General features: G+C 43.4%; 3 protein-coding genes across 12 annotated transcripts; 1 reads left to right on the forward strand and 2 right to left on the reverse strand.

The window, feature by feature from the left end:
* The first annotated feature begins 1,774 nt into the window (after positions 1 to 1,774).
* On the forward strand, positions 1,775 to 6,299 carry LOC133009165 (pro-neuregulin-2, membrane-bound isoform-like). Its single transcript, XM_061076577.1, has 5 exons — positions 1,775 to 1,928; positions 5,614 to 5,629; positions 5,711 to 5,827; positions 5,953 to 6,105; positions 6,224 to 6,299. The coding sequence occupies exons 1-5, from the start codon at positions 1,775 to 1,777 to the stop codon at positions 6,297 to 6,299; spliced, it is 516 nt and encodes a 171-aa protein (XP_060932560.1).
* Positions 6,300 to 7,349: 1,050 nt separating this feature from the next.
* Positions 7,350 to 11,243, reverse strand: lactb (lactamase, beta). 2 transcript variants are annotated; one of them, XM_061076281.1, is made up of 6 exons: positions 10,916 to 11,243; positions 10,750 to 10,816; positions 9,599 to 9,789; positions 9,199 to 9,496; positions 8,932 to 9,097; positions 7,350 to 8,774 (listed from the first exon to the last, which is right to left on the reverse strand). In XM_061076281.1, the coding sequence occupies exons 1-6, from the start codon at positions 11,231 to 11,233 to the stop codon at positions 8,249 to 8,251; spliced, it is 1,566 nt and encodes a 521-aa protein (XP_060932264.1). In that variant the 5' UTR covers positions 11,234 to 11,243; the 3' UTR covers positions 7,350 to 8,248. The 2 variants fall into 2 exon arrangements, with proteins under 2 accessions (XP_060932264.1, XP_060932263.1); XM_061076280.1 differs by having other exon boundaries at positions 10,904 to 11,243.
* Positions 11,244 to 12,586: 1,343 nt separating this feature from the next.
* On the reverse strand, positions 12,587 to 23,909 carry tpm1 (tropomyosin 1 (alpha)). 9 transcript variants are annotated; one of them, XM_061076158.1, is made up of 10 exons: positions 23,651 to 23,909; positions 23,146 to 23,271; positions 22,830 to 22,955; positions 19,487 to 19,620; positions 19,062 to 19,179; positions 18,270 to 18,340; positions 17,399 to 17,474; positions 17,143 to 17,205; positions 16,971 to 17,040; positions 12,587 to 13,410 (listed from the first exon to the last, which is right to left on the reverse strand). In XM_061076158.1, exons 1-10 carry the CDS (start codon positions 23,762 to 23,764, stop codon positions 13,328 to 13,330), a joined length of 981 nt encoding a protein of 326 aa, XP_060932141.1. In that variant the 5' UTR covers positions 23,765 to 23,909; the 3' UTR covers positions 12,587 to 13,327. The 9 variants fall into 9 exon arrangements, with proteins under 9 accessions (XP_060932141.1, XP_060932137.1, XP_060932133.1 ...); XM_061076154.1 differs by lacking the exon at positions 23,146 to 23,271; XM_061076150.1 differs by lacking the exon at positions 22,830 to 22,955.
* Between the last annotated feature and the right edge of the window lie 2,999 nt (positions 23,910 to 26,908).

Here is a 26,908-nt window from a genome sequence, read left to right on the forward strand (position 1 = left end):
TGTGATTTCACCACCGCAGAGACCTGGCTCCTACCACACCTACAGAAAATACAACAGAGCAATGTCATTACAACAGGGAAAGAACATACAAGCAGTAAATCACAGGATGTAATCTGTCTGCTGAGGATGAGGGATGATTGGAAGCTCTACTAATAGATCTCATTTGGAAATTGATTTGCCAACTGCTGTTTCCAAGGTCATGATTGAACCACCAGCCCCAAACTGTAAAATATATATTTACAGTTGGGTTTTAAAACACAAATACATTGCACAATTATCAGTTTAGTATCACTTCTTGTACTACCCATGAAGGCGCCCTGTCCTCACTTCAGCTCCATTCAAATACTTTCCTGGGGAGCAACTAAACTGTAATGGATTTTAAATCTCCTCCAATATACGCTCCGCTCCGTGAATCAGGGGCCGAGGAGCATCACACCTCGTGCATAGCAAGTGCAGCAGGACGCTCTGCTCTTTGTGCCACGGGATAGAGAGCCATTTATGTCCGAGTCTGTTCGGTTAAAGCCCACTCCAGCTGCTTTGCAAGGAGCAGACATGACATGTGCGGACAGGAGAGCCACGAGCACACAGCTAGCCACTGCTTCCACGTGAAGCATCCACTTTGTGTACAAAGACACACAAGCCCCCAGTTGTCCGATGTAAACGTGACACTGACATCAGCTGTCAACGGGAGATGGCTGCATCGCTTTACAGAACATTTGACTCAATTGAGGAAGTGGAAACCTGCAGACACACACACAGGGAAGGTGAGGAGTCAGCAGCCACACAGCAGAGCAATGTAGTGAAGCACGAGCAGATTAATTGCCACTCAGGATAAATCAGCCCGGGTCCTTCAAGGGCCGAGTGATATTGTTTCTCCACAGCACCCAAAGAAAAAACATTTGATCTGGTAGAAGTGGGATGCTGAGTGTGTCTCTGTGGAGGCACAGCAAAGTGTTAACGGACTTGAGTTAATGTCAGTATGAGTTCTACCACCTGGAGGTGTCACAACTTGCTTACTTATTTTACACCTTTGTATGCATTTTAATGGATTTTGCGTTGTATCTTATCTGGACCCTCAGTCTAAATAATAAAAGTCACCATCATCATCATCATCATCATCATCATCATCATCATCATCATCATCATCATCATCATCATCATCATCATCATCATCATCATCATCATCATCATCATCATCCTCATCATCATCCTCCTCATCATCATCATCCTCCTCATCCTCATCATCACTGTAAGTAAAGTGCTTCATTAGAAGAGGTGGCTGTCACTGAAAGCAGCCATTTCTACTATTCAACTCCAACAAATACAAATAAATACACCGTGGCCTCCTCCTCTGATTCCTGCCTCTCTGCATTCACCTCCACTAATATGCATTTGTAATCATTATCCACCATGAGCATCACACTGGGCTCACACCGAGGCCACACGCTCTCTGTAAACCACCAAACATGCACCAACTTGCCCTGTGCGCTTGAAATCCCCCCCTGCCTGGTAAAGAGATAAAGAAACACTAACCTTTTGGCGTTTTATTGCTCTACATTGTGTAAAGTGTTGTCGTGACTCCTTTGCCCTCGCAGAGATGATGGTTATATCTCCCTCCTCGCCGCTGTTGATGATGATGAGGAGGATGGTGGTGATGATGATGATGATGATGATGATGATGAGGGAGGCTGGGATCTTGCTGTGTGTAGGATGCGATCCCCCTCAAATCTGCGTCGGCCGAGCTCCCGTTTCGCCCCTCAGAAGACAGCGCACGATGAAGACCCCCACTCCGGACTGGAAGCAGCATCCTTCAGCGGAGACCCCGGGGCTGGTCACCGAATCACGGAGAGAACGACATCTTCGGAGGGATGTGCATGCGGGGCTTTCCCCTCCACCACAGTCACAGCAGGGACTCTATGTGCCCGATGGTAAAAATAAGAAGAAGAGGAGGAGGAGGAGGAGGAAGAGGAGGAGGTGGAGATTCACGACCGGGAGCTGTCCAGGTGCTGAAATCGGGATTCCAGCGGCGACAGATGTGAACCGTCACCGCTGCTCAGTCTCAAAGCTGCAGGGTGGATTCACAAAACACACGCATGATACCATCACATGGATCATACATGTCGTGGTTCTCCCTGCTCAGCCATAAAAGCCTGCACACGCCCCCCCTTCTCTCTCTCTCTCTCTCTCTCTCTCTCTCTCTCTCTCTCTCTCTCTCTCTCTCTCTCTCTCTCTCTCCCTCTCGCTCTCTCTCCTTGCCACCCTGGAAGCGTCGACGCAGAAAAACACTCTCGCTTCACTTCACCTCTTGAGCTTCAGAGTTCCTCGCGATAACAACCCACCCGCACAAAAAAAGAAAAAGACAAAACTCTAATTCTCTGACAGTGACTTCAGGCTTAGCTGTGAGTTCATAGAGACGGTCTTTCTGTTATTTTACTGTTATTTATTAATCTGTTATATTCCCGGTGCAAATTTGGGCGGATTACTAAAGATTTAAAGAGACATATCAATTCGATATTTTTGTATGGCACCAAATAACATATATTATCTCATAATATTATATCAAACACAAAACAGGACCAGACTCAAGGAGGGAGGCCATCTGCCTCGACCTGTCGGGTGAGAGGGAGAGGAGAGAGAGAGAGAGAGAGAGAGAGAGAGAGAGAGAGAGAGAGAGAGAGAGAGAGAGAGAGAGAGAGAGAGAGAGAGATACCAGGTTGTTATAATGAAAATATTAAGAGTGATGTTTATAAATGTAATGTGATTATGATAATAATAATAATAATAAGAATGAGAGAGAGACGCGGAGAGAGATTTACAAACGCCCCCCAAATCTGAAAACATTTCATTAAAACTGTGATGTCACAAACTAGTGAAACCAATTCTGGCTCCACCCACAAATTGAATAGGCTCTTCCCTGACGCTTCCCCTTAGTACTTTTTGTGTAATGCTTCTAACTAACAAACATGAATAGCACTCTGTAGAGCACATACTTTAACCAAGGCCCAACATTCCCTTATATATTTAAATTCACTAAATCCAGATTTTTCTTTGCGTCAGAATATCAGTTCCTGACAGATTATTCCCCCCCGATCTGTGAATATTTTCCTAGAAATTAAAGAAAAAAGGTTGAAGAACAAAAATAAAAATAAAATCAGGGATCTGCCGTGATTCGGATCCAATTCACAATATAATGCGTTCTTCCCTAGCCCATAAATACATCCTTGCACCAAGTTTTGTTTGAATCCTTCCAGTACTTTTTGTATAATCCTGCAAATGGAGAGACAAGCAAACAAACAAACAGTTGCAAACCTAACAGAGTTTTTACAATGTTTTTTGGCTCAGATTTCCACGGCAGAGTTCTCTCCCAAAAGAACTAATGAGAGGGAGACATCGTTCTGAAGGAGACAAGGACTTTTAATAAGTTGGCTACACCAGTTCAGTCAGACAACTCACGTTTGAACATTTATTTCAGCATTACAATGGATTTAGTGTTTGGCGTCTAGGCTCCAACTTTATCACTCCCCCATATGATTACACAGAAATGATGGGAGTGATGAGCTAATACTTGTAACCCCCCCCCCCCCCCCCCCGTTGGAGCCTACAGGTGGTGGAGGGGCTGAAGCAACTGGTGGCAATACTGCAGCAGCAGTGCGAGCAAGAGGGGTTGATGGGAAATGTCTCTCTGGTTAAATAGACCACCTGATAAGGTGGGTGTGTACTATAGATGATTGTGGAGAGTGAGGTATGTCACATGATGTATGTCACGTGCTGTATGTAACATGATTGACGCAGCGCAGCTCGAGTTGCCTGCCAGAACTAGCTCGCCGGCGTCGCCACATTTGTTATTTATGTCTGAACAAATTGAATCTGAGACCTTAGTGAACCAAGATTCAAGACTTTATTTGAGACCAACAGGATTTAATGCTCTTACTGTAGTCATTAATTAAAGCTTTAAGGCATACTTTAATTTATAAAGGTCCTCACTAAGAAAATGATTGACAAAATGAGTCTGTCCCATAAGCATGACTTGCCCCGGACCAACTTCTTTCGTTACCTCCAGGTTCGCAGTTTTATTAAAGATTATTGCAGTACATTTCCACATTTATCGGCAGATTTACCTAAAATTCTTGACAAACCAGAAACTAAAAATAAAAATGATATCAAAGCTGTACACAGGTATTCTCCAGGCTAACCCCTCTCCACAGATCACAGCAAAACAGGGGTGGGAAAAAGAGCTAGGAATCCAACTCCAGGATCCTTGGTGGGAGAGAGCAAAATTACGAGTGAATAGCTCCTCATCCTGTGCCCGTCTTAAATTAATACAATTCAAAGTACTGCATAGAATGCACTTCAGCAAAGCAAAACTAGTTAAGATTTTTCCTGGCAGTAGTGAAGCTTGCATTAGATGTGCCTTTGTCCCAGCTGACTTAGCCCATACTTTCTGGTCATGCTCGAAGCTAACAGGGTTCTGGAAGAGCTTTTTCAAGATCATGTCAGAGGTTCTAGGTGTAGCTATCACTTCCTTCCCGCTCATTGCTATTTTTGGAGTTCCCTCAAATTATTCAGAATTCAGTAAGCAGACATTAAATGTTTTAGCATTTGCCTCTCTGATTGTCTTACATCAATGTGAATGTACAAATGTAAGGTGGCTGATGAGATATTCTGTTTGAAAAGGAAAGACCAACTGGGGTGGGGGGTGGGATAATGTTTTGTATGTTTTCTACTTGTTGGTTTGTTTGTTTGTATGTTTGTTTATTTGGCAAAAAAAACAAAAAAAAACATGCATCTATTTGTAAAGGTCATGTAACATGATATGATGTGTTTCAATAGATTTATAAAATGACAAAAGGCCATTTTATGAGTCAGCTAACGGTTTTGAGCATTGAGCAGCAATTACCCGTCTGAAGGAAGTGGTGCAGACAACAACACAGGTTCCCACGATTCCATTCATGCCTTCTCCACATACCTAGCATTCAGTAGTTTCTAACCAAACCCAGACTTGTCAAGCTCACATACAGAACAGGCGTTTTCCTCTGCCCTCCTCCAGATCCCATGATGCAACTGAAACTCCATGAAAAAAACAAACAAAGTGTCATCTACTGATTGCTCACCTGGTGGTCTGACACAGGCTTCAACACTTTCCCAGCCTCTTCTTAAAGACCTCTGATCGTTATTTGTGAATTAGTCACACACCACATTTAACCTTTAATCACCTGGTACTGTTGTATCCTGACGTTAAACGTTCCATTCACAATGTGGACAAACTGCAATCACAACATTTTTCTAGGCCGAGGGAGGAACACGCCCACATGGCAGTTTCTTTTCCGAGGTCCGACAAAAAGCAGCCGTGAGTTACTTTGAAGTGACAGTATGACTCACCTTCACTGACGACCAAAAGCCGGGATATCAAGAGCTGGTAAGGACACATTTGTTGATATTCCTCTCATAACTCTTTACTTTTCACAAGGTTGTTCAGATGTAATAATCTGCTTGAACGTGTCGGTTTGTTTTCATTATTGGCATCTGAAACTTCTGGTTTTAACAGTCTTCCTTTCCTTGGCGGTGAGAGGAGTATTTCCCCTCTGTGACAAAAACGTGTGTCTGTGTTCTCAGGAAACAGCAACACAACGTCTAAATGATGGCAGGTAAAAATGAGAGAATGTATAAAGACAAGGATAGTTTTAAAAGAGACCATTCAGCTCTGTTCCAGCAATTTATTGTGTGTTTGTGTAGATCATGGAGAACTGTGTAATGGGGAGGAGGCCTCCTACTGTATGAATGGAGGGACATGCTACAGAATAGCCTCTATGGATTCACTCTCCTGTGTGTAAGTTAATGAAAAAGATTCTTCAGATTCAGAACTTTGTTGATTTTTACAGCACAGCAGCATCGCTGACACTTTTTCTCTGCGCTGTGACAGTTGACATTTTTCTACGTCACATCTTCTTTCAGGTGCAACGACGATTTCAAAGGCAGCAGATGTGAGCAGTTTCAGCTACAGAGCAAAATCACCAATGTAGGGGAGGCTGGGTTAATTGCAGCCGTGGTCATTATTACCCTCCTCATCCTACTGGTGCTGGTATTTGTTATCTTCTACCTACGCAGGTAAGCAGGATTTATGGATTTAGTTTTTTCTCAAGACATAAGAAGTAACATTAGGAAGTGGAATTCACAAGTCTGCTGATATTTTCTATTAAAGCTCATGACTTGTGTCTTCACGCAGGATGTTGAAAGCCAAGAAACAGAGCCAACAGAACAAGCAGCAGCCACAGTATTGGAAAGTAAAGCCAAGAGTTTAACCTGTATTTTGATCAAACATGATGTCCTATCTTGTTGTGTGTTGGATAGGATGATGAATGCATTTTATCATATGACTATGCAAGATGGAGCTGATTTATGGTCTCATCAGTTTTCTGGATCCAGTTTGTTAAAGAAATGTGTTATAGATTAAATCATACACACAAACACAGGGTGTGAAAGTGACTGATGAGTCATACCTTGGATAGTAACACAGCTAAGGAAGTTGGCACTGGTGGTTCTCATGTTGAATCACATTAATTTCAATCTAAGGGGGACAGTCTACAAAGTTTGGACGGAGCACAGTTGTCTTTGAAAAACTAGTTTGTAAAATATGAATCCACATTTTGAAGTTACTTGATAAGGAATTATGAAACATAACTTGTATCAATCAAGAAATACGCACAATATGTTATTAGTAAATATTTTGTAATTGTGTAAATATATGCAATGATCCCTACTGAATCATTTGACTGTGATTTTTGATGACACACACACACACACACACACAGCATTAGTGTACTTGTGAAGTTCCTGACTGACTTGTCATTTCCTGGAATGGCCTCTAAACTAAACTAAACCTAACCGTCAGCAATTTATTCCTCAGCCTGAAGCCTATTCTTAAAATAATTCAGATCTAATCTTAACCCTAAACCATAATTGCCCCTTGAAGAAGTCCAGACTGGTCAGGATGACCTCACTTATTAAAAACGTCTCGACTTGGCAGTTTGAAACACACACACACACACATACACACGCACATACAGCAAACTAAGAGATACACTGTGTGAGGGATTCTGTATAATTAGCTTATCCCAAGCCGTTCATCATTTAAATCTAAAAACAGGGGCACAGGAGATCAGAGATCTCAGGAGTTTTCTAATGAGAATGGTGACATCAAGTCTGTGTCAATTCAGTTTGACAAAGAATTAAAACTCGTTTAGCTGCATTGCTTATAGTTTGTTAGTCTTTGAGGGACGTAGTGTTCTCACATAGCTGAGGCCAAGAATCCAAGCAAAAACATTACATATTTGAACGGCTGACAACTTAGCTGCTGATCCTCATTCAGGCATTTTTATTCAAAGAAAAGTCAGGATTTTACTTGAGGCGTGAGTAAATTTATCGGAAGCGTATAAAGTTGTTATCAAAAGTTGTTAATATCCCCTTATGTTCTTGACTATTCAAGAGATACAGTAGGTCAATACACAATAGCGTTTTCATCAAAGTATGTCAAGATGTCATGAGAAAATATCTGGGTATAAACTCAGTTAAATACAAACTTAAGAGCCATAGCATGTTTTTTTAAATGGCAAACTTAGTCTTTTTTATTGTGCATTTCTATCAAATGTATTGTTTGAAATGGATCGATTGAGATGGATATTTCAGGTAGTTTTTAAATGTGGAATGAATTCCTTCGTTTATGAAACCAAGATCTGGTATCAAAGGTCATTGGCTTGTTTGTGTAAGACATGCAGGAAATTGCCTCCACCTAGTGGTAGAACGGCCCCTGTGCTGTGTGTTGTTAGTGAACAAGTGTTAACTTTGCAATGTATCAAATCTGTATAAATACAAAATTTAGTTTTCTAAGACTTTGGCACTAAAAACAAGCTCTATCAAAATGACACAAGATTATCATCATTGTGGGTGGCTGTGGCTGAGGGTCCTCCAACCAGGTCGGCAGTTTGATCCCAGTCTTCCCCAGCTGCATGCTGAAGTGTCCTTGGGCAAGATGCTGAATTGGCCCTCGTAGAAAAAAAAATGCTACCAACAGATCCACTGTATGAATGTGTGTGTGAACAGGTGAAAGGCAAACTGTGCTGTGCAGCGCTGTGAGTGGTCATCACGACTAGAGAAGTGCTATTTAAAAACGAACTGTTTACCATTTACAAGGTTCATCTGAAATGCTTGTCTGTGAAATGTGACCTCCTACTTCTCTGTGAACAACTTACTCTCACAGGCGTCTGGCTCTGTCAAACTCGTGTGCAATTTTCAGTGCCGTGCCGTTGAGTCCCACAGACTGCATGTTAGTGATGATGGTGACCACCACCCCCTGTGGGAGCAGACAGCTCTGTCCCTGATCCTGCTCTTCCTCCTCTCTGGGTAACACCAGGAGGACGCTGCTTGCCCCCACAGCGCCACCTGTGTGCGACACGTAGTGCCTGCGCCTCCTGCACTGGCCATATTTCTGCAGTTTCTCCACGACCAGCCAGCCCTGGGCATACAAGCCATCCTTATCCCAGCTGGCCTCTGTCCTGTCAACTGGCGCCCACAGATCTATGGCGGTTTGGGGTTTAAGGAAGCCTGGCAACAAGCCCTCTGTGTCCTGAAGGTGGGCCACCTGGTAGCTGTAGAGCAGAGCGTTACCGAACAGCAGCAGGTCTCCCACCGTGGAGAGGAAGCCGCCTCCTGCCCACTTGTAGGAGTTGTCCACATACTGGCAGTTCACCACACGTCCTCTCTTGTTGACATGATAATATCTGTGGAGAAACGTTATATATTAATATGGAGTCTTAGAATTCTTATCACAAAACAACCATGAGCAAACAAAATGACCTCAAAAGAACCAAAAGTTCTTGCTCTGATGTAACTGATACATCTCTCCTAAAATAACTTCTGACTATTTACTCTGATTACCTGGAGCGGTGATAAATGATAGGGCCATTCTCATCAGGCACAGTATTGAGCATCCCCAGCTCCCGGAACATGTTCATCATGAGGTCCAGGAAGTGCTGGCCGGCAGCTCGCTCCATTACAGCACTGAGCAGAGAAAAGGCGTGGGTGGAGTACAAGAAAGTGGTGCCTGCATGAAGCAGAATATAGATGGTATCAATATTACTACATTTACATTGTGAATGAAATGTGTTTGACTGGTTTGATTAGCAGGAATAATCTATGCTTTACCGGGTTTGAAAATGAGCGGGTCGTTCTTGAAGAGCTCCAAAGCCTGAGTGACACTTTCAAAGTTGTCCTTCAAGTAGTACTCTTCCTGCTCAAACTCTTTCTTCTTCTGAGCCTTAGTGGCTTCTTTCTCTTTAGTGTCTTTGTCTTTGCTTTCAGATGAGCTCTTTTCATCCTCTTCAAGCTGTGGCTTCAGAAGGCGTTTCGCTTTCTCCCTGTCCTCTTTTACCTTTTTCGCATCCCTCTCATAATGTCGGATACCGCTCAGGTGGGACAGGATCAAACGAGGGGTTATCGTCACCTGAGAGAACAGAATAAATAACGTGTGTGTGAGATGAACACAAGAAACGCACGAGACAGGACTGCTGAAATATTACGTGTTGCATCTCTTCAGCTGACTTACATCCTGTCCCTCAAATTCTTTCTGGGGAAATTCGGGGACATATTCCTGGACGGGGACATCGAGATCCAGTTTCCCTTCCTCGCAGAGTCGTGCAGCAGCTGCAGATGTGAGCGGTTTACTGATGCTGGCGATTCGCATCACTGTCTCTGGGCTGCACGGCACACGGTTCTCCAAATCAGCAAAACCAATCCCTGAATTTAAAAGAGTCATATTTTAATGTGTTTTCAGTGAAGTCAGAGTGTTGCATTCGATCATTATTGAGACATTTCAGTCAAGAAGAGAGACCTTGTTGCTTAATCGCCGCAAAGGCTGCCAATGCTGGCTAAGGTGCAAGTGTTTGCATTATGTTGGCAAGAGGGACAACCACAACAGCAACCGAATATTGTGAGAACACTGACACCATTAGTCAATAAAACTGGCAAATGAATTGGCAGCTATTTTGATGGTTGGTTAATCATTGGTGGCATTTCACAAGTGAATCTGGTAAACGTTCTCAAGCTTCTCCAAAACGACTACTTGCTTTTTAATATAATTATGAACTCAATATCTATGTTTTACTGCAAAATAAGTAACATGAAGCTTTATCCCATCACCTCTGGGTTATTGTGCTAGAACTATTTAATCCATCAATTCAAATATTTGTCCAAATAGTCATAAAAGAAAGTGTCAATTTCAACTGTATTCATCTAGCACCTTCAAAACAACTTGGTTGATAAAAGTCTCTGGGAAATAATTTCTTGACCCTACTGCATCTCTAAACTATCTCTTAAAATTTCAGTGTGTGGAATGTAGTGACACCTAGTGGTAAAGTTGCATGTTGCAGCTGAATACCCCTAACCTCAACCTGTGGCAGCCTTCAGTTGTCATAGAAACTCAAAAAGGTGTTTAGTTTGTCCAGTTTGGGCTACTGTAAAAAAAAAACATGGCAGCCTCCACAGAGAGGACTCACTCCTGAGGTAAATATAAAGTATTTAAATATAAAGTTGTCGATTCTAGGGTAAACAACAACAACAACAACAACAACAATTCATACAATTTGGATTAAACACAAGTGTGAAAACATCACAAGGGTTATTTTATATTCAATTTCTGCCAATAAATCCCTTTCACACACTGGATCTTTAAACCATTTCACCACCAGAGGCACCTACCCTCAGCCCAGACCCGAGCACCGTCCACAGAGACCCCGACCACCAGCCCCGGAGCCCCGACCTCAGCCTGACAACACACACATAACACACACATGGATCAGTATTGTTCTACAGGATATGGAGCTACTGGTTGTGTCCCAGTTCACACACCCACCTCTGTTCCTACCTGGATCCTGTGCAGCAGTTCTCTGCTCACCGACACCGCAGCTCTGTATCGATCCGTCCTGTCTGCGGCTGCGGCCTCATCGCCCCCCCAGCGGTGTTTCAGCCCCACGGCTACAGCTAGCCCCACACCGACCCCCCACAGCCACAGCCTGGACCCCCGCCTGTGTGGGGCCGACGCCGGGTTCAGGGGTCTGTGCTGCTGGGAGAAAACCTTCCTCTGCTGCTGCTGCGTCAGCCTCGTCCACAGTGACAGGGACCGCGAGGACAGGAGGCGAGGACATGAGGGACAGAGGCGGTGAGACACAAACAACCGCGACATAGTGGGAACTGCTGCTTCTTTGACTGAGCAGACACTTCCTGTAAGAATCATCGAACCAGACCTAAACAATCGAGACAGGTGGCAGGGCTGCGTTCACGTGCTCCTCGGAAAAGTCCAACCTCCCCGGTTTTGATCTCGACCACAGACCTTGTAAAAAGCTTCTTCTTCTATATATTAGATATTCTGAGGCACCTTTAATGATCTTGTTAGTGACTGCTGTTGGAAATCTTTGACACAATTATTTGTGTCTGGAGATTGTGATCAGAACATTAATAAATGTAGATATTTTAAAGGCCTGGTTTCTGTTTCTTAATTATTATGTTTTTAATGTTTAAAAATCCACTCAAACTCATCCTTTCAGGTAACGAGTCAGTGATTATTCAGGTTGATGAAAGGATTTAAAATCGTGTGTTTATTCAATGAAAGGTGTGACATCCTGTCTGTTCTCATTCTGCAGGTATCTGACTCCAGAGCTGCAGGATCCAGATCTGACACTGATATCAGTGTGTTATTTTCATCCTCTCTTTTATTATCATTGTCACTATACAGTTGATTCTCTGCTCACATTGCTGTTACAGTGATGTAACATTAGTGCATCGATAAGTATCACTGTAATTGGTGAGAGTATAATATAGTAAAATACTGAAATGAAAAAAAAGCACAAACACTCTCTCTCTCTCTCTCTCTCTCTCTCTCTCTCTCTCTCTCTCTCTCTCTCTCTCTCACACACACACACACACACACACACACACACACACACACACACACACTTATCTCTCACTGGTGCAACAGAGGACTTTGAGGTCGTGACAACTACTTATCTGCAGTGAACACACGAAGAACCCGACTAGGCTTGTGTTCACAGTAACAGCTGAATATTACGATGTGTGCACACAGTTCAGAGGTGCTGCCCCCTCAGTAGATTACCTTTTTATTTTTCATTTTTAGGCTCATTACATGTCTGAGGGAAAATGGATTTAGGCCCCTGAGTAAAGTAAGATACCCTGCAAAACATTTACATAGGTCGAGTTCATTTTTCCACTGCTTCTTCATGGTTAGACTAATCAGAAACCGAGTTGATACGGTCCAGCAGAGCTCAGCTCCATTGAACCAAAAAAACACATGACAATGTTTTTCCCCCCAGAAGGAAGTAATGTTCAGTGTCGAGTGAAAATTAACCAAATTGAAGATCTCTCGACAAAACACAGTCTTCATCTCTGTGGGGAAGATGAAGTCTATTTAATATTATTTTTCCATTCTGTCTCTCCAAAATATATTAAAACCTTCAATTTACTCCACCTTCAAACAAAATGGACAAAAGGGCAACGTATATACAACACAAACAAAGTTAGAAAACTTTCAAAACGTGCTTTTATTTTCTAATTTGTACATTTCAGATATGATAAACACTTGAAACATCTACGTTGAAATAAATGCTAAAACGTTGCACAACCAGATGACTGAAATTATACTTTACAGACAAGATGAACACATTTTTGGAAAATGTCATTTTTTAAAAAGAAAACTAAGACTATACTGTGATGTATCAGCATTTTTTTAAGACATTGCTTTACAGTACAGTAGCACCAGTATACAAACTGACTGGTGCAGTCAATGTATACGTACACTTTCTGGGAGCAGGGCATGTATTTTTTTTTACGTATTGTCTTACAGTTTGCACAATGTTCATATTGTTGAGGTTTTTATATTAAGTGCAACATTTCTCCACTTTATCCTTTGGTATGTGCATAATCAATAACTAATGGAGCGTACCTGATCAGCTTAAATGCAGATGTGGAAAACAATAATGAACCCGATGGCACAAAAGAAATAAACATAAATCATAGAAACTGGCTGGCAAAAACAATGGTGAGTTCAGTTTAGTTTTCACCAAAGGGAGTAATGGTTAAGCTTTACTTCCCTTTAGCTCTGCTTCTTGGTCAGGTTGTGCTGAAGGCAGGGCGGTGCGATGGGAATAGCATCTGGCTGTTTGTCTCTCCACCACGGACAAGGTACGAGGAGAGGTTTACGGTAAGCAAGGTGCAAGGACAAAAAGCCAAAAACCACAGTGTGTGATGGGGTCGGACCGGGCTTTCACAAATTATTCAGTTCCATTAGAGTCTGGTCCAGCATCTGGTGCATATCGAGGTTCTCTTCTTTAGCGTGTGAGAGTTTCTCTGTTAGAACATCAAACGAAGAGGTTTTAATCTCACGCAGAGCAAGCAGTAGTCACACAGTTGGTTAGCTTGCATTAATAATGGAGCTGTCTACATCGTTCAGGTCAAGTCATTAAATTAACCCCATCTGCACCAAGAGAAACACACTGAGCAAACAAGCTCATATTATGATGCGCAAGCAACCATGCAAACAGGTTACAGTCTAGAGAGGAGTCCTTATTAATATACATAAACACAACAGTTAACACAAAAACGATTATTGTGTAAATTTTAAGATTAGATTTTAGAGGTAATCCCTGATTTTTCCACTGCATTTCACTCTAACTACATCTCCACAAAACAGCAACACAAACTTCAAGCAGTGCAAACGTCTTATATATACGCCGACGATGCAAAACTGACGAGGTTCGGATAACACACTGCATCGGATTGTCATAAACATTTAAAAAGAAAAAAGAACAAGGAACATGAGACATTCACATAATTTAGTCCTCATTCAAGGCCACACGTAGTTCATTAGTGAGTAGGCGGTTTTTCTCAAGTTGCGGGAAGAGGCGATCTTTGCAGTCAGAGAGCAAGTTGAAAAACAGAGAGAGGACAGGAAGTCAGAGAAAAAATTGAATAAGAGAGAGGCATTGTCTGTTGACACCTACCTTCTTTTGAATAGGTCACTTAAGAGTTTGTTATATCTTTGGAAACCACACTACACATATATCTGAAAAGCCTTTAGTTATCATGATGGAACAGTTAGGTGATGAGGGAGTTTTCTCTCTTTCTGTGAAACATGTAACACACATGGATGGTAACGCATGAGAGGACAGTGTGTTGAGTAAAAACAGAGGAGGAGGAGGAGAGTTAACACTGAAAGATCAAAAGAAACCATGGCAGCATAATTTCATTAACTTTAAAATTGGATAGAATGGCAACAAAATAGAAAAAAATTCTGTTTCTGTCAATCTAAGCATTTACTTTAATATGTCTGATCCACATTAGATTAAACTGCTGAGAATCAAATCATTCTCCAGCCTCCTTTTTCTAAGTGTAAGAATGTGGCTCAGGGATTTTTCTACATTCTCCTTTTCATTATGAAAACACACAGCTCAAGCTAAAATATGCCCTGCTCGTCTTTCTGTGCCTGACGTTGTGGAAATAAACTTAATAAAACGACTCAGAATGTGCGATTGTATATTTATTCACATTATGACAGGATACCGTGTACAGAGCCCATGTGTCATCACCACTGATGTCAGTTTCATCCAGTTCTCTTTAAATCAGCAACCAGGCTCAACGAATCTCACATACTGTTCTGTACTCCACCGTTCCTTCACTTCACCACAGTCTTCCTGATCACAATCCAACACAAATTCCCCCCCGATCCCAAAATCTTTCCAGTTCCCTCATCCTGCCACAGGACTAAATATCCAAAAGTGCTGGCATGCATCAGTCTCAAATGCTAAGAGAGACTCAGCTCAGATTCCAGTCGAGTACCTGCAGTTGCTTTAGGTTTACGTGCTCACAGCATTACTGTGATGTTTCTAATGACTCAGCCTCCCAGGACAAATATCTGAACAACATACAAAGAACATCCATGGAAGACTATGACACTACACCAAGGGAAGCTCAACTAGTGGGTTTGTTGAGATGCAGAAAACAAAATGAATAACAAAAAACGTCCTAGTTTTATTAAAGCCATGTGAGGAAAAATGAAGAAGGAAAAAATAAAGGACAGAGTAAAGAGATACAGCTTACATAGAAGGAAGGACGTTTATTTTTTACACAACGCAGAAAGTTTCTAGGATTCTGTACAAGAGATGAGATGCAGTAATCGTTGACATGAGGGTGGAAACACGAGGAGGGAAGGAAAGCGAAGACAGAGAGGGAAGGGAAAATGGAGAGAAGGCTGGAGAGAGCAGACAGGTGCTGCTCAGCCGGCAGGAGGCGTCTTTGATGGGGTGTAAACAATTTATCTGTGAGGGAGAGAAGAAGTAAAGTGAACCGGGGGGGGGTTGGCGCAGGACCTTCGCCCGAAATTTGAGATGTGCACCACAATACACCAGAACCACGGGAGTCACGGCACAAGACCACAATGCACAATGGGAGTGCATTGTGCGGTAGAGCATGCTGTCGTGCACGACAACTGCGCCCTCTGATCGAGATGCTGGCTGCTGAGACACGAGAGGCGGCGCCGGGGGGGGGGGGGCAGATGTGGTTCACCTTGCCAATCTCGGTCTCAGTCTCAAGGTCAAATGAGGAGGGATGACAAATACTTTAGCAAAACTGGGGGCTCGACCACAGTGATGCTAAACTGTGACAGTGTTATCCAGTATGATAACAGGATGCGGGGGGGTAGTTCACACAGACGTACACCATGTTAGTTTGAGAGGAGACACATGACAGTGAGTTACAGTGAGCGGATGAGATTCATTGAAACGTTTTGAAACATTTCAATGGAAAACTTTCATGCGTTGCCTTAAAAAATATCATGTGAAAATGCAATAGAATTTTAGAAAAATGGGGAATTCTAGAAAATGCACAAACTCACAGAATAAAAATATTGTTTTTCAAATATAAAATAATTAAACTCACAATTATTCAGCTACAAAATGTAAACAGACCCGTGCTGCATGCATCTCAATACTTCAGTCTCAATTCTCAATCACCAATAACACTGATACATCATCAGTGTCATGGTAACCTCTTAGAGAGTGAGTAGCATTACTGCAACTGAGCTTAAACTACACAGACTTTCACAATGTCTGTTTCAAGACATTCAGCTTTAAGACTATTTTAAAACAAAGCTGCATTAACATCATAACTCTAGGGGCAGATGCACTAATGATAATGGTTTCACAACATATCAGGGAGACGAAGTGGGCAGGCTGGTCGTGCACAGAGGACGGGGGGGGGGGGACAGACGGTGACGGTGACATGAGCAGGCACGGCAAGTTGAGATTTACATGGAAGTCATGTCGTTGAGGGCGTGGTCCAGCTCCTCGCTGATGGCCTTGTACTTCAGTTTCTGGGCATACAACTCATCTATTGGGTGGGCCGGGGGTGTGGTGGTGGTGGAAGGGAGGGAGGTGAAGTGAAAAGGAGGAGGAGCACGTGACAAGGAGATGAAAGGGGTGAAGTATCCAGACCATAGACAGAGGAGGGAGGTGATGTGTAAAAGGAAAAAAAACACAGTTGAGAAAAAGAGGAAAACAAAGTTACACCAGAAAAGACAGAATGGAAACAACAAAAGGGTAAATTCCTGCCATGTGGCTCTCAGGCCTTTAGCTTTCCACTAATTCAACATCTAGGCCTCATATCTGAGATAACATTAAGGCCATTCTATTCAGACCTGGAAACTCACAAACAAACCAACTAGACTTAAATGAGGAAAAGACATGATGCTGTCTGATAAAGAGCCATGATGAAATTAAGAGGAAAGTAGAAATAGTCAAGAGCAAAGCAGAGAATCAGCTGATGGTAAAGCACTGAGCATCTGACTATCATGAATCTAAATATTTGAAAGTAACCAGAGTAACATTCTGGGGAGCGGCGCAAAAAAACCATACCTTCCAAGTCGTCGATGGTCTTCTCAAGCTTGGCTACGGACCTCTCAGCGAACTCAGCACGAGTCTCAGCCTGTGGCAGAGAGAGAGAGAGAGAGATTTACGAGTTAAGTCCAACACTATCACCGTGACTCGTATACTCCCGGACTCCAGATAAGGGCTTGTGAAACTTTACCTCCTTCAGCTTGTCGGTGAGGACCTTGATCTCCTCCTCGTACTTGTCCTCCTTCTGTGAGTACTGTGGGACAAAAACAACAACAGGTGTCAAGCTCTGCACGTCCCAGTGTGCTCAAAGTGATGCCATATGTACTTGTACTGTGAAATATGACTGAGGGGAAGAGATTCAGGCTCCCCAGGCTGGTCTACCCCCCTGGTTTACTACCGGAGGGGGGGTGTAACAGCATGCATGTGGCCAGGAGGGTCACGCTTACCTTCTCAGCCTGGGCCTCCAGTGACTTCAGGTTGTTGGTCACAGTTTTCAATTCTTCCTCAAGCTCAGAGCATTTGCTGGTGTTTTAGAATAAAAGGAGAGGAAAGTTGCGAAGGAGAAGAAGGGGATGGGGGAGGAGAGCGGGGATGGAAAGAACCAGACATGGAACAGGTGGAGGGAAAGAAAGAAAGAAAGAGAAGAGGGAGAGGACACAAAATCAACTACAGGGCTAAAAAGAGGAGGGGACCCCAAGTAGCTAAATAAAAGTCCCTTAACACAGCAGGAATGTGAGAATAGCAAAGTGGCTCCTGTCATCACACAAGATGTGGTTTGTTAAAAAAAATGAATTGGTGAATGCTTCCTGGGTTAATATCATGCTTCTCTTTAACGTGAGTAGTTATTCTTGAACAGTCCCTGCCATGTTAGAGGCTTGAAAGAGTGAAAGAGCCAAAGGAGAGGAAGGAGCACAGCAAGCAAAGCAGAGGCTCCGTTCAGCAGCGTGAGTTAGAGTGAAAGAGCCACAACGAATACACAAGTGTGTGGGTTAGTCAGTGTGTGTGCGTGTGTGTGTTAGTCTGTGGTACCTGTGTGACTGAGGAGTTTAGTGATTTCATGCTCTGCTCCAAAACCCTTAGCTCATCCTCCACTCGCCGAGCTCGTCTGTTAGTGGGCGTGGCCGCGTTTCGTGTGCAAGCCACAACCATTCAAACCACGGAAGGCATGCAAATAACCAGCAGAGACAGTGAGAACACAGGGCAACACTGTTCAAATGGTTACCATGTCACCACACACTCTGGAGAGCCAACTGCCAGTGGTCATGTGAGCGGAAGTGCAGTAAATGGTGCGTGTGATAAAGGGGCGGGGCTTCTCACCTCTCTGTCAGCTCAGCGCGCTCCTCTGTGCGCTCCAGGTCTCCCTCAATGATGACGAGCTTACGGGCCACCTTTGGTTGAAGCAGAACAAAGTGTCACAAAATGGCTAATACTTGATGAGTGGCCCAATTAGGACGATGCACAATTGTTAGTCCTTCAAAATAAAAGTGAAATATGATGACGATAACCCTTTTAACCCTTCACTGAACTTTTATAGACACACTATATTTCTTATATATATCATCTATAATACACTATAATGTAATCATGAGCAGAAATAAGGGCATTTATTTGGTTATGATGCATCTTATATTTCAATGACTGAGTATAATGTGTTTTTTATATTTGCAGTTATACAGTTTTATTTGCTTTTCTGTTTTTTCTAAAATCCTATGTTAAGTGTCTGGGCATTGTTAAAAGCAAAACAAATGTTATCATTATTATTATCGTTAATAAATGTACAGTATTTGTCAATAATTAAGACTTCTCATATGAACACATACACTATGTTATTACGGTGGCCTCTATTTACTGGTGCCCACAAAAAATACAGTTATTAACAAATGTATTGATAAATGTTTATAACAAATTATAGTGTTTTATAAACCATTTATTAACCCTTAATGAATGTGTTATATTGTCTACTAAGAGGGTGGCTAAAGTAATCTTATGATTTTGAGTGTTGATGCTGATTATTATCAATAATTGTCACAGAGTACTTCATAGTAGTATTGATTGCTCTGCATGTGTAGTGTACAGGGGGCGGCTGTCATTGGAGCCTGAAAACGTCACCTCCTCATATTTGCGGTCAGCCTCCTCAGCGATGTGTTTGGCTTCCTTCAGCTGGATCTCCTGCAGCTCCATCTTCTCCTCGTCCTTCATTGCCCTGTTCTCAATGACCTTCATGCCTCTGTGGGACAGAGCAAACAGTGGAGTCAGGAGCTGGGACCCGACAGATGCAACAGTCTCCCAAAAGGAAAAACATGTCTAAGTCTTCAATATGCTCTTCTAAAGGTGAACGGCTGAATGCTTTCTGACATAGAGGGAGAAAAAACAGGATTTCGAATGACTGCGCTATCTGACACTAGCGAGCACAGAGGCAGTGCTTGTGCCCCTCACTAAGAGATGGGTATGTGTTTACGACCTGCCACCTGCTCTCTACAGCAAGAGAGCGGGAGAAACAGAAATGGCAGAGATCAGAAGAAGACCAAACCCACCTCTCGCTCTCATCAGCAGCCTTCTCAGCCTCCTCCAGCTTGGTCAGGGCAGTTGCCAGACGCTCCTGTGCACGATCCAACTCCTCCTCCACCAGCTGGATACGTCTGTTGAGGGAAGCGACATCGCTCTCAGCCTGCGGAGAGAAGAACAGCGTGTCAGAATTGTTTCGGGCCTCAATCTTTAACAAAAACCACGTGGAACCTTCACATGTGCACACACACATTCACGTCAGCCCAAAGAATGTAGTTGGTGTATCTGAGTGTAGTCAGGGTCGCTCAGGAGGGTTTCCCGTTGGCACCCGTGGGGAAATGCCCTCCCAGGAGCGTTGGCTGTGCTCCTCACCGATCGTAATGATAACAATGTCCCTGGCTGAGAGAAGTTTGAATACCCCAGCCTCATTACTGGGCCCCAGGGAGAACATTAACAAGGCTCAAGTCAAAGGGCCTGGGACAATAACACTGGAAACAACTGCTACACATTCAACCACAGGGGAAACTCTCTGGATTGTTTCTGACTGAGGGAAACATTTAATATCACCGGTCCCATGCGGAATTATCTGTTTGAGTCTTTGGAGGAAGATTGCTGTGCATTTATGGGGGGTGTGACATTTAAAAACGAGAGCAGGCCTCTTTTGAGATCAGTCAAACCTGGGTCTGCTTCTGCTTTCTGGTTTCTGCTCGGCGTACTGAAAGATGCACAGTGAAAACCGGATACAGCCAAAAGTCTGAGGTCTACTCAGGCTCTTTCCCCCTGCAGCTCGTGTCAAAGTGCGTGGGGGTGCATGGGCCAAAGTGCAAATGGAGATGTGAAACGTGACAAGGAAGTTAGTGATCATCTATAAACTGAAGCTGTGGCCTTGAATCTGTTTAAAACACACTGTAAGGCCCCGACTCAAGCGTTTACTCTCATCTAGTTAAGAGCTGTTGTGTCCACACTAAGGGAAATCACTCTAGCCTTGACAACCTGTTGTCCTTATATGGGCAAGTCAAAGAGCATATGAGAGCACACTGCAAACTGGCACCTTAAATATTGCCACAGTTTACTTGTAACTTCCTGCTTTCTTGAAATGTAGTGTTCGCGTCTTGCTTCTGTGGCGCCTGCAGCTGCGAATAAACCCAACTTATTGCGCACTAGCCCGGACGGGACCGTTACACTGAAGCGCGTCGGAATGAGACGCAAAGTGACACAAAGGAGGAAGATTTAGCCCCACATGTGACACGGTGCTCCCAAGTGGCTGCAGCTGACTGTGACCTGGGCATCAACATCAACCTGGGCCCGACGCCTCCAGTCGTGTAAGCTCTGAGCCCCGGAGCAGCAGGGTATCAGACCCGGGGCAGGACTTAGTGCCGGAGCTGCAGGGAGCCGAGGAAAGCTCATCATGCAGGACTGCGCCGCATCCAGAGAAATCCCCTCGGTGTCACTGCGTATGCAACACCAACGAGCTGCACACTAATGCACATTACGAGAGAGAGGGGGTGAGGTGAGGGCTAATTTCTGCGTCTTTACGCGCAGTTTAAACGTGCTTACTTGTTCCCTGGTCTTCTTCTCCGCAAGCAACTCCCTCTGTAATCTCTCGACTCTCTCCTCAGCATTGTCCGCCTGCGTTTGCAACGATTTGATCCTTCGTTTCACCGCCTCCAGCGATGCAGCCCCGGCCATTGTTTTACTCTACAACTCTATAGGCTACAGGTATTTTATAAATAGGGCTGTATGAAAAAAAATAACACCGCAGGCGACAATGTGCTGCGGTACGATTTCCGAGAAGCTGACAAGCTGCGGGGTGACGTCCCAGATTGTGCCGAGCGCTGCGTAAAGACGGTGCGCAAGCTTTCTGGAGACGCGCTGTTATTTGTCCAGGAAGTAACGCATTTATCAGAAATATACATATTCTGCATTGTGGTAAAAATCCTGTAAATCTATCCATCGATCCCCTAGAATAATACATTTATTAATATTAAATGTTTAAAAAGTAGTGTCTCTATTTTAAACAACAGGAACACACCCATCTGTGCAGAGTGATGCTCATGCTTGTGGTGAACTAACGATGCTGCAGCGCCCTCTGCTGGCCTTTTGGCCGAGGTACACATAGTGATACATTATTCTGAGACCAGAGGCCGCTCGATAAGTCTTTTTGAATTCAGTAATTACAGACTAAGTTCAAACAGATGAGGAATCAAGGCTGTAAAACAGCGAGTGGTAGTTAGAGCCACTTGAACATACTTAGATGTAAACTAAAGGAATAGTGGGACAGAGACTACAGCGGTTATTTTAGAACAAGGGAATAAAAAAGCCACATCAAGTGATTGGGTAAAAGTCACTGGACTACAAAGTGCAGCCACCACCATCTAACTCCCTGAAGGAATCCGATTAAAGGATTACTACAACGGGCTCTCCTCCGAGTCAGAGTTTAAGCCTGACTGCAAACTGATTCCCTTACTGACCCAATGTGAGCAAACTTATCTGTCTGCTGCACTTGAACCTGACCTGAACCGGGCTCGTTAGCAGGATTGATTATAATGAGAAAATGTTGAGGAAAGCCCAAAGTGTGGTTTTGTCTCCTGCAGGTCACGACCTTAAGATTCCTGAATTCGTCACATAGTTATCCTGTCAAGAATTAAAAAAAATAAAAATATATATGGGGGAAATGAAAACTTATATGATCGACAATATCTTCAAAAAATGATATTTTTTACTGTAGAAGATCTCAATGTATTTTACAGTGAGTCCTCTGCCTGTGACATGTCGATGGGAACTAGTGTTTTTCCCTTTGCTAAGCAAAGAGCGCAGCCCGCACATGTGAGCTCTACCTTGACCATATAAAGCAATGGGCTATATTTATCCAGGCGCTGCTCTCGTTGCTCCGTGAAGACTGCTTCACTTTTCACTCTATAAAAAACTTCCTCCTTTAAGACCTAGTGTATGATACTGAACCCAGCTAGATATCTGGATCCAAAACACACAGTTATACGATATTAATGTGTATGGATGGATTGGATTTAAACATTTTAAAATGTGTTATTTATTTATGAATTGTTTGGGCTGACTTGCAAGTGATTGAACATCCGATTCCTGGCAAAACATAAAGGACAGTTCAACAGTAGTTGGGCTTTTGGTCAAAAGGTCCAATTGGAGTTTTTAAGTCAATTTTCCACGATGGGCAGGTGCCATCAAAATCGAAAAACTTAATTGAGTTACTTAATTAGAATGACGCCACGACAGAGGTGTTGAACTGTCTTTTCACACGCACACGCACACACACTCACAGTGGGGACAGACTGAAGGTGCGTGAGGGAGGGTGATGGTGCGGGAGTGGTGCCATCGTGGATCCTTCTGGTTACTTACATCGGCGGCTTTCTTCTCAGCCAGCTCAAGTTTCTCCTGGGCGTCTTTAAGCGCCTCAGAGTACTTGTCCAGCTCATCCTCAGTTCCCTTGAGCTTCTTCTGCAGCGCTTGCAAATCGTCCTCAAGCTGAGGTGCGTTTCAGTGCGGGACAGTTCAGTAGCAGGAGGGAGGAGGGGTAGTGATCAGCGTGGAGAGTTGCGTGAGTGCGCACAGGTTGCGCGGAGGAGCGCACAGCACAGGAGAGGACAGGACAGGACGGTGGAAAGAGAGAAAAAAGAAGAGTAAAGTTAGCTCATGCACTGTCAGGGTCGGATACCTTGGTGGCGACCTCCTCAGCGGCCAGCAGCTTCTCCTCAGCAGTTTGGAACTCCTCAAACACTTTATCTCTCTCGTCCTCAGACGCGCGCAATTTCTTTTCCAACTCTCTTATATCGTCCTCTAACTACACGTGCATTAGAAAAACATTGTAGAGTTAAACACAATATCAAATAAACATGCATTAAAGTCATTTGTTATCACAGAATTTTCAACATAATATTCCTGACTATATTTACTTATCACCAATTTCCAAAAACAGCTCAGAAGAGGAATTATAACATCCCCAAAAGAGAGAGAGAGAAACAAACCCAAGAACGATGTGTTACTCTTAATTAAATCCTTAATTTGGAATTATCCACGAGTAATGAATCCTTATTTAGGACGCGGTCCATTTAAATGGCAGCAGATGTACACTGCTGCTGGTAATCCTGCTTTTTTTCTCTATGGATCTGTGAGATTTTCCACAAGAGAAGAAGGAAAAAAAAACACAAATAGGTGCCGACCTGTTTGCTTCTGTCCTCCGCTGCTTTCTTGTCTGACTCAGCCTGCTCTGCTCTGTCCAAGGCGTTTTCCTTGTCGAGCTTGAGCATCTGCATCTTCTTCTTGATGGCATCCATGGCTGCTTATTTCTTTGGTTCCAACCAAACTTCCAAATGAAAACAAGGAGAGATGTGTGAGAGGGGCTCGAGGGGCGCCTGTACCTAACTGAACGCTAAGCTGGAGTACAGAGTCTGCCTGACTGTGCCCTGTCACATATGTACTTTCAAGGGGGGCTGACTGGATTCCTTTGGACATCCAATACCATGTTGGAGGAGGCGTGTGTGGGCGCCCCGGAGTTTTTTTTAAGGATCTGCTCTTGGATTCGTTGCTCCCAAACATTTGACTTCTGATACGCCTTTATATGGGATGTGACGGACAGGGGGGCAGCTCCAATGGAAAGGCGTCCTAATGGTAATGGAACAGAAGCCATTTAAGAAGAAGAGAAGATGCAGATGAGGACACTTTCTCACTGAAATTAGCAGTACCTCTCTACATGGCACTTGTGCAGTTTGTTTAAGTGTTTCAGCCCATTTAAAAGCAGTGCTGCCTCTTTGATAAGTGTCCTGAGAGTGTATTCAGCCTCCTTTCAATTAAATCTGGCATGTGTTCTATTCCATTTTCACACTTTTATATTCCCTGAATGCACATTCACACCGCTCCTTTTCTCCTGGACAGGGTGGGAGTGGGGTCACTTGCAGCTGCTTTTGTCAGCCTGCAGCCACTGGTGCTGGGCGGGTCAGTGGTGTGAGTAAAAGTCCCACTGGGGGGTCACTTGTAGTGGGCCGTCTGATAAGAGATGCTTTCGGTAAGCCCCGCAACCCCTAGAGGCATTGTTCACAGTCTGAGGGGCTCAGGACAGGGAAGTGTTTACCTGATAATGTATCGGATATCCTCCCTGTAAACTGTTGATGTGACATTTGAATGTGGCACCACAGCCTCCAGCTCAGACCAGACAGTGATGAGCTTTATACCTCTGATTTACAGCAGCTGAGCCACTGAGATACTTGGTATTAGAGAAATGTTAACTGCTTTATAAACAACTGAAAAAGAATATTTCAGTTTAGGCACAGCTCAGTTATTACTAGTTTTATTAAATCTTTTGTCAGATTGTAGTCTTTACACATATGTTTTATCACAATGTATAAATTAATATTTTGATCCAATAATCCCCTTGAACCCTTATTTAAATGTGACTTCTGACTCTCTTGCTGACTGTACTGACTAAAAAGCTAAAACCCACGGCTGTGGTAAGTGAGGACACACCAAGTGTCTTCTGCTCCTCACAAAGATCCTCAAGGTTATATTTAGCGTCGACTTCTCTTTCTTGCACCTGCCTTAGTCAGTAATATGGATCCTAGAGTCTGTGCCAAGGGTCCAAGGCCTAATGCCATGAGACATATGCCCCAAAATAATCCTTGTCCTGCTCATAGCTTTGGTCTGTTTTATAAATTATTTTTGCTATGCCTGGCAAATGAACAGGGCACTCCTTCTTCACACCTTCCTGAACAGGAAGTGGGATCAGAACGGTTGTTTACTATTTGATTGTTGTGTTGCTTTTTATAACTCTGGCACCAGCCTTTTCTTAGATTCAGTGATTGGTCATCTCTGTCCAGCCCACGCTCAAATAGACATGCCTTTGTATAATTGTGATTGACACTAATAAACACCTGTCACAGATCCTGCCTTTTTCCTGCCGCCTGCTCTTCTCTCCCTCTGAAACACAGTCAGTCTCATGAGGATTTTAATATTACATCTCTGCAGAAGCCAATTTGTTTATCAACAGTAATTTAAAAAAAAATTTACATTTTGAAAGCACCTTCTACATATAGAGACATCCCTGACACAAAACATTGCGTTACTAATGTAAGTAATTTGTGTATTCATAGTGTGTATACATTAGATTGCATTTTGTTTGCTTTACAGATAAAACATATTGTATGCACAAAGATATGCTCTACAATGTTCTCTCTGACAGCACAGCACTGGTTGTATTCTTCATTTTGAAAATGTATCTCAATCTTCTTCAACACTCTTTCACTCAGGGAAGTCGGCGAGGTTTGGGGTGGTAGAGCAGATTGGCTGTGGAATTCTGGGAATGAAAGTAAGCCCAGTTATGAGGTTTTTCCTTTGACATACTGGCAGAGTTAAAATAACCTATACAAGGCCCAGTACACTTGTCCAGTACACGTGTTGTCACAGATCTGCGTCCTCACACATTAAGACAGTCGACTTTCTTTTATTTTAGTACATTATGATAATATGAATATGTGACTTTGAAAAAAAAGGCTGATTCTCCTCCACCTGATGAAGAAATTGGGAACAGTTTAAATGTAAAATGTAGCATTTGAACTGAAAAATCTGGTCATTTATTTACGATAACAGCAGAAATCACACTTGTGTTTGTATTCTTCATATCCTCATCTCACTCCCAGATCTTTGCCACCAGTCACATAAGTGAAGAATTCATCGGCTCACAGAGGATGTGTCTGTGTTGAAAACATCGAATGCATGAGCTGGCTCAGTCAAGAGTCGTCTCGCTGTTCACCCTCCTGGGCGGCAAACAGCTGTGAGGATGTAGACTGACTTTACTGGATGAGGACTTCATTCCTCACAACATGTGAGCGTAAGGGGGAAAAATCACAAACTTGCCACCTGACAACTGTTGTTCAGATCTGAGATGATCAGATGTTGGATTCCTGATCTTGTCTCTGTGTCCTGATCCAGTCATCATGAGGAAACAGCTGAGGGAAACAGGCGTTGCATCGCGGAGAATTCATATTCACATTCATTACACTTGTATTATTGTTACTACCATGTGAGATATAAATGACCACCACGGTTATTAACAGGGTTGGAAGTCTTTCAGTGTGTGTATGGATGTATCAGGGTCAAACTCTTTGTTACTTGGATATGCAGGAAGTCAACAAGGGTCCCTGAACTCTCAGACGTTCACCTCAGTATCTGTGTCTCTGGTCATTTAAATGACACAGAGCAGCGTTCCCCGAGTGCTGCGGCACCAACGCGAATACTGTAACCCTGTATTACTTAATCTGTTAGGCCTGCAGTGACAACCCACTATGCATGTGGAATGTCCGGTTCTACTCAGTAGCCGCTTGGGGACGGAGAATGGGCTTGACTTGGCTGTTGTGCCTGAAGTCATGTTTATATAAGAGCACCCCCCTGGGAGGGACATTAAAGGGTCTCTCATGGCTAAAAATCGT

The sequence above is a fragment of the Limanda limanda genome, chromosome 8, assembly GCF_963576545.1.
Source record: "Limanda limanda chromosome 8, fLimLim1.1, whole genome shotgun sequence".
Lineage (NCBI taxonomy): Eukaryota > Metazoa > Chordata > Actinopteri > Pleuronectiformes > Pleuronectidae > Limanda > Limanda limanda.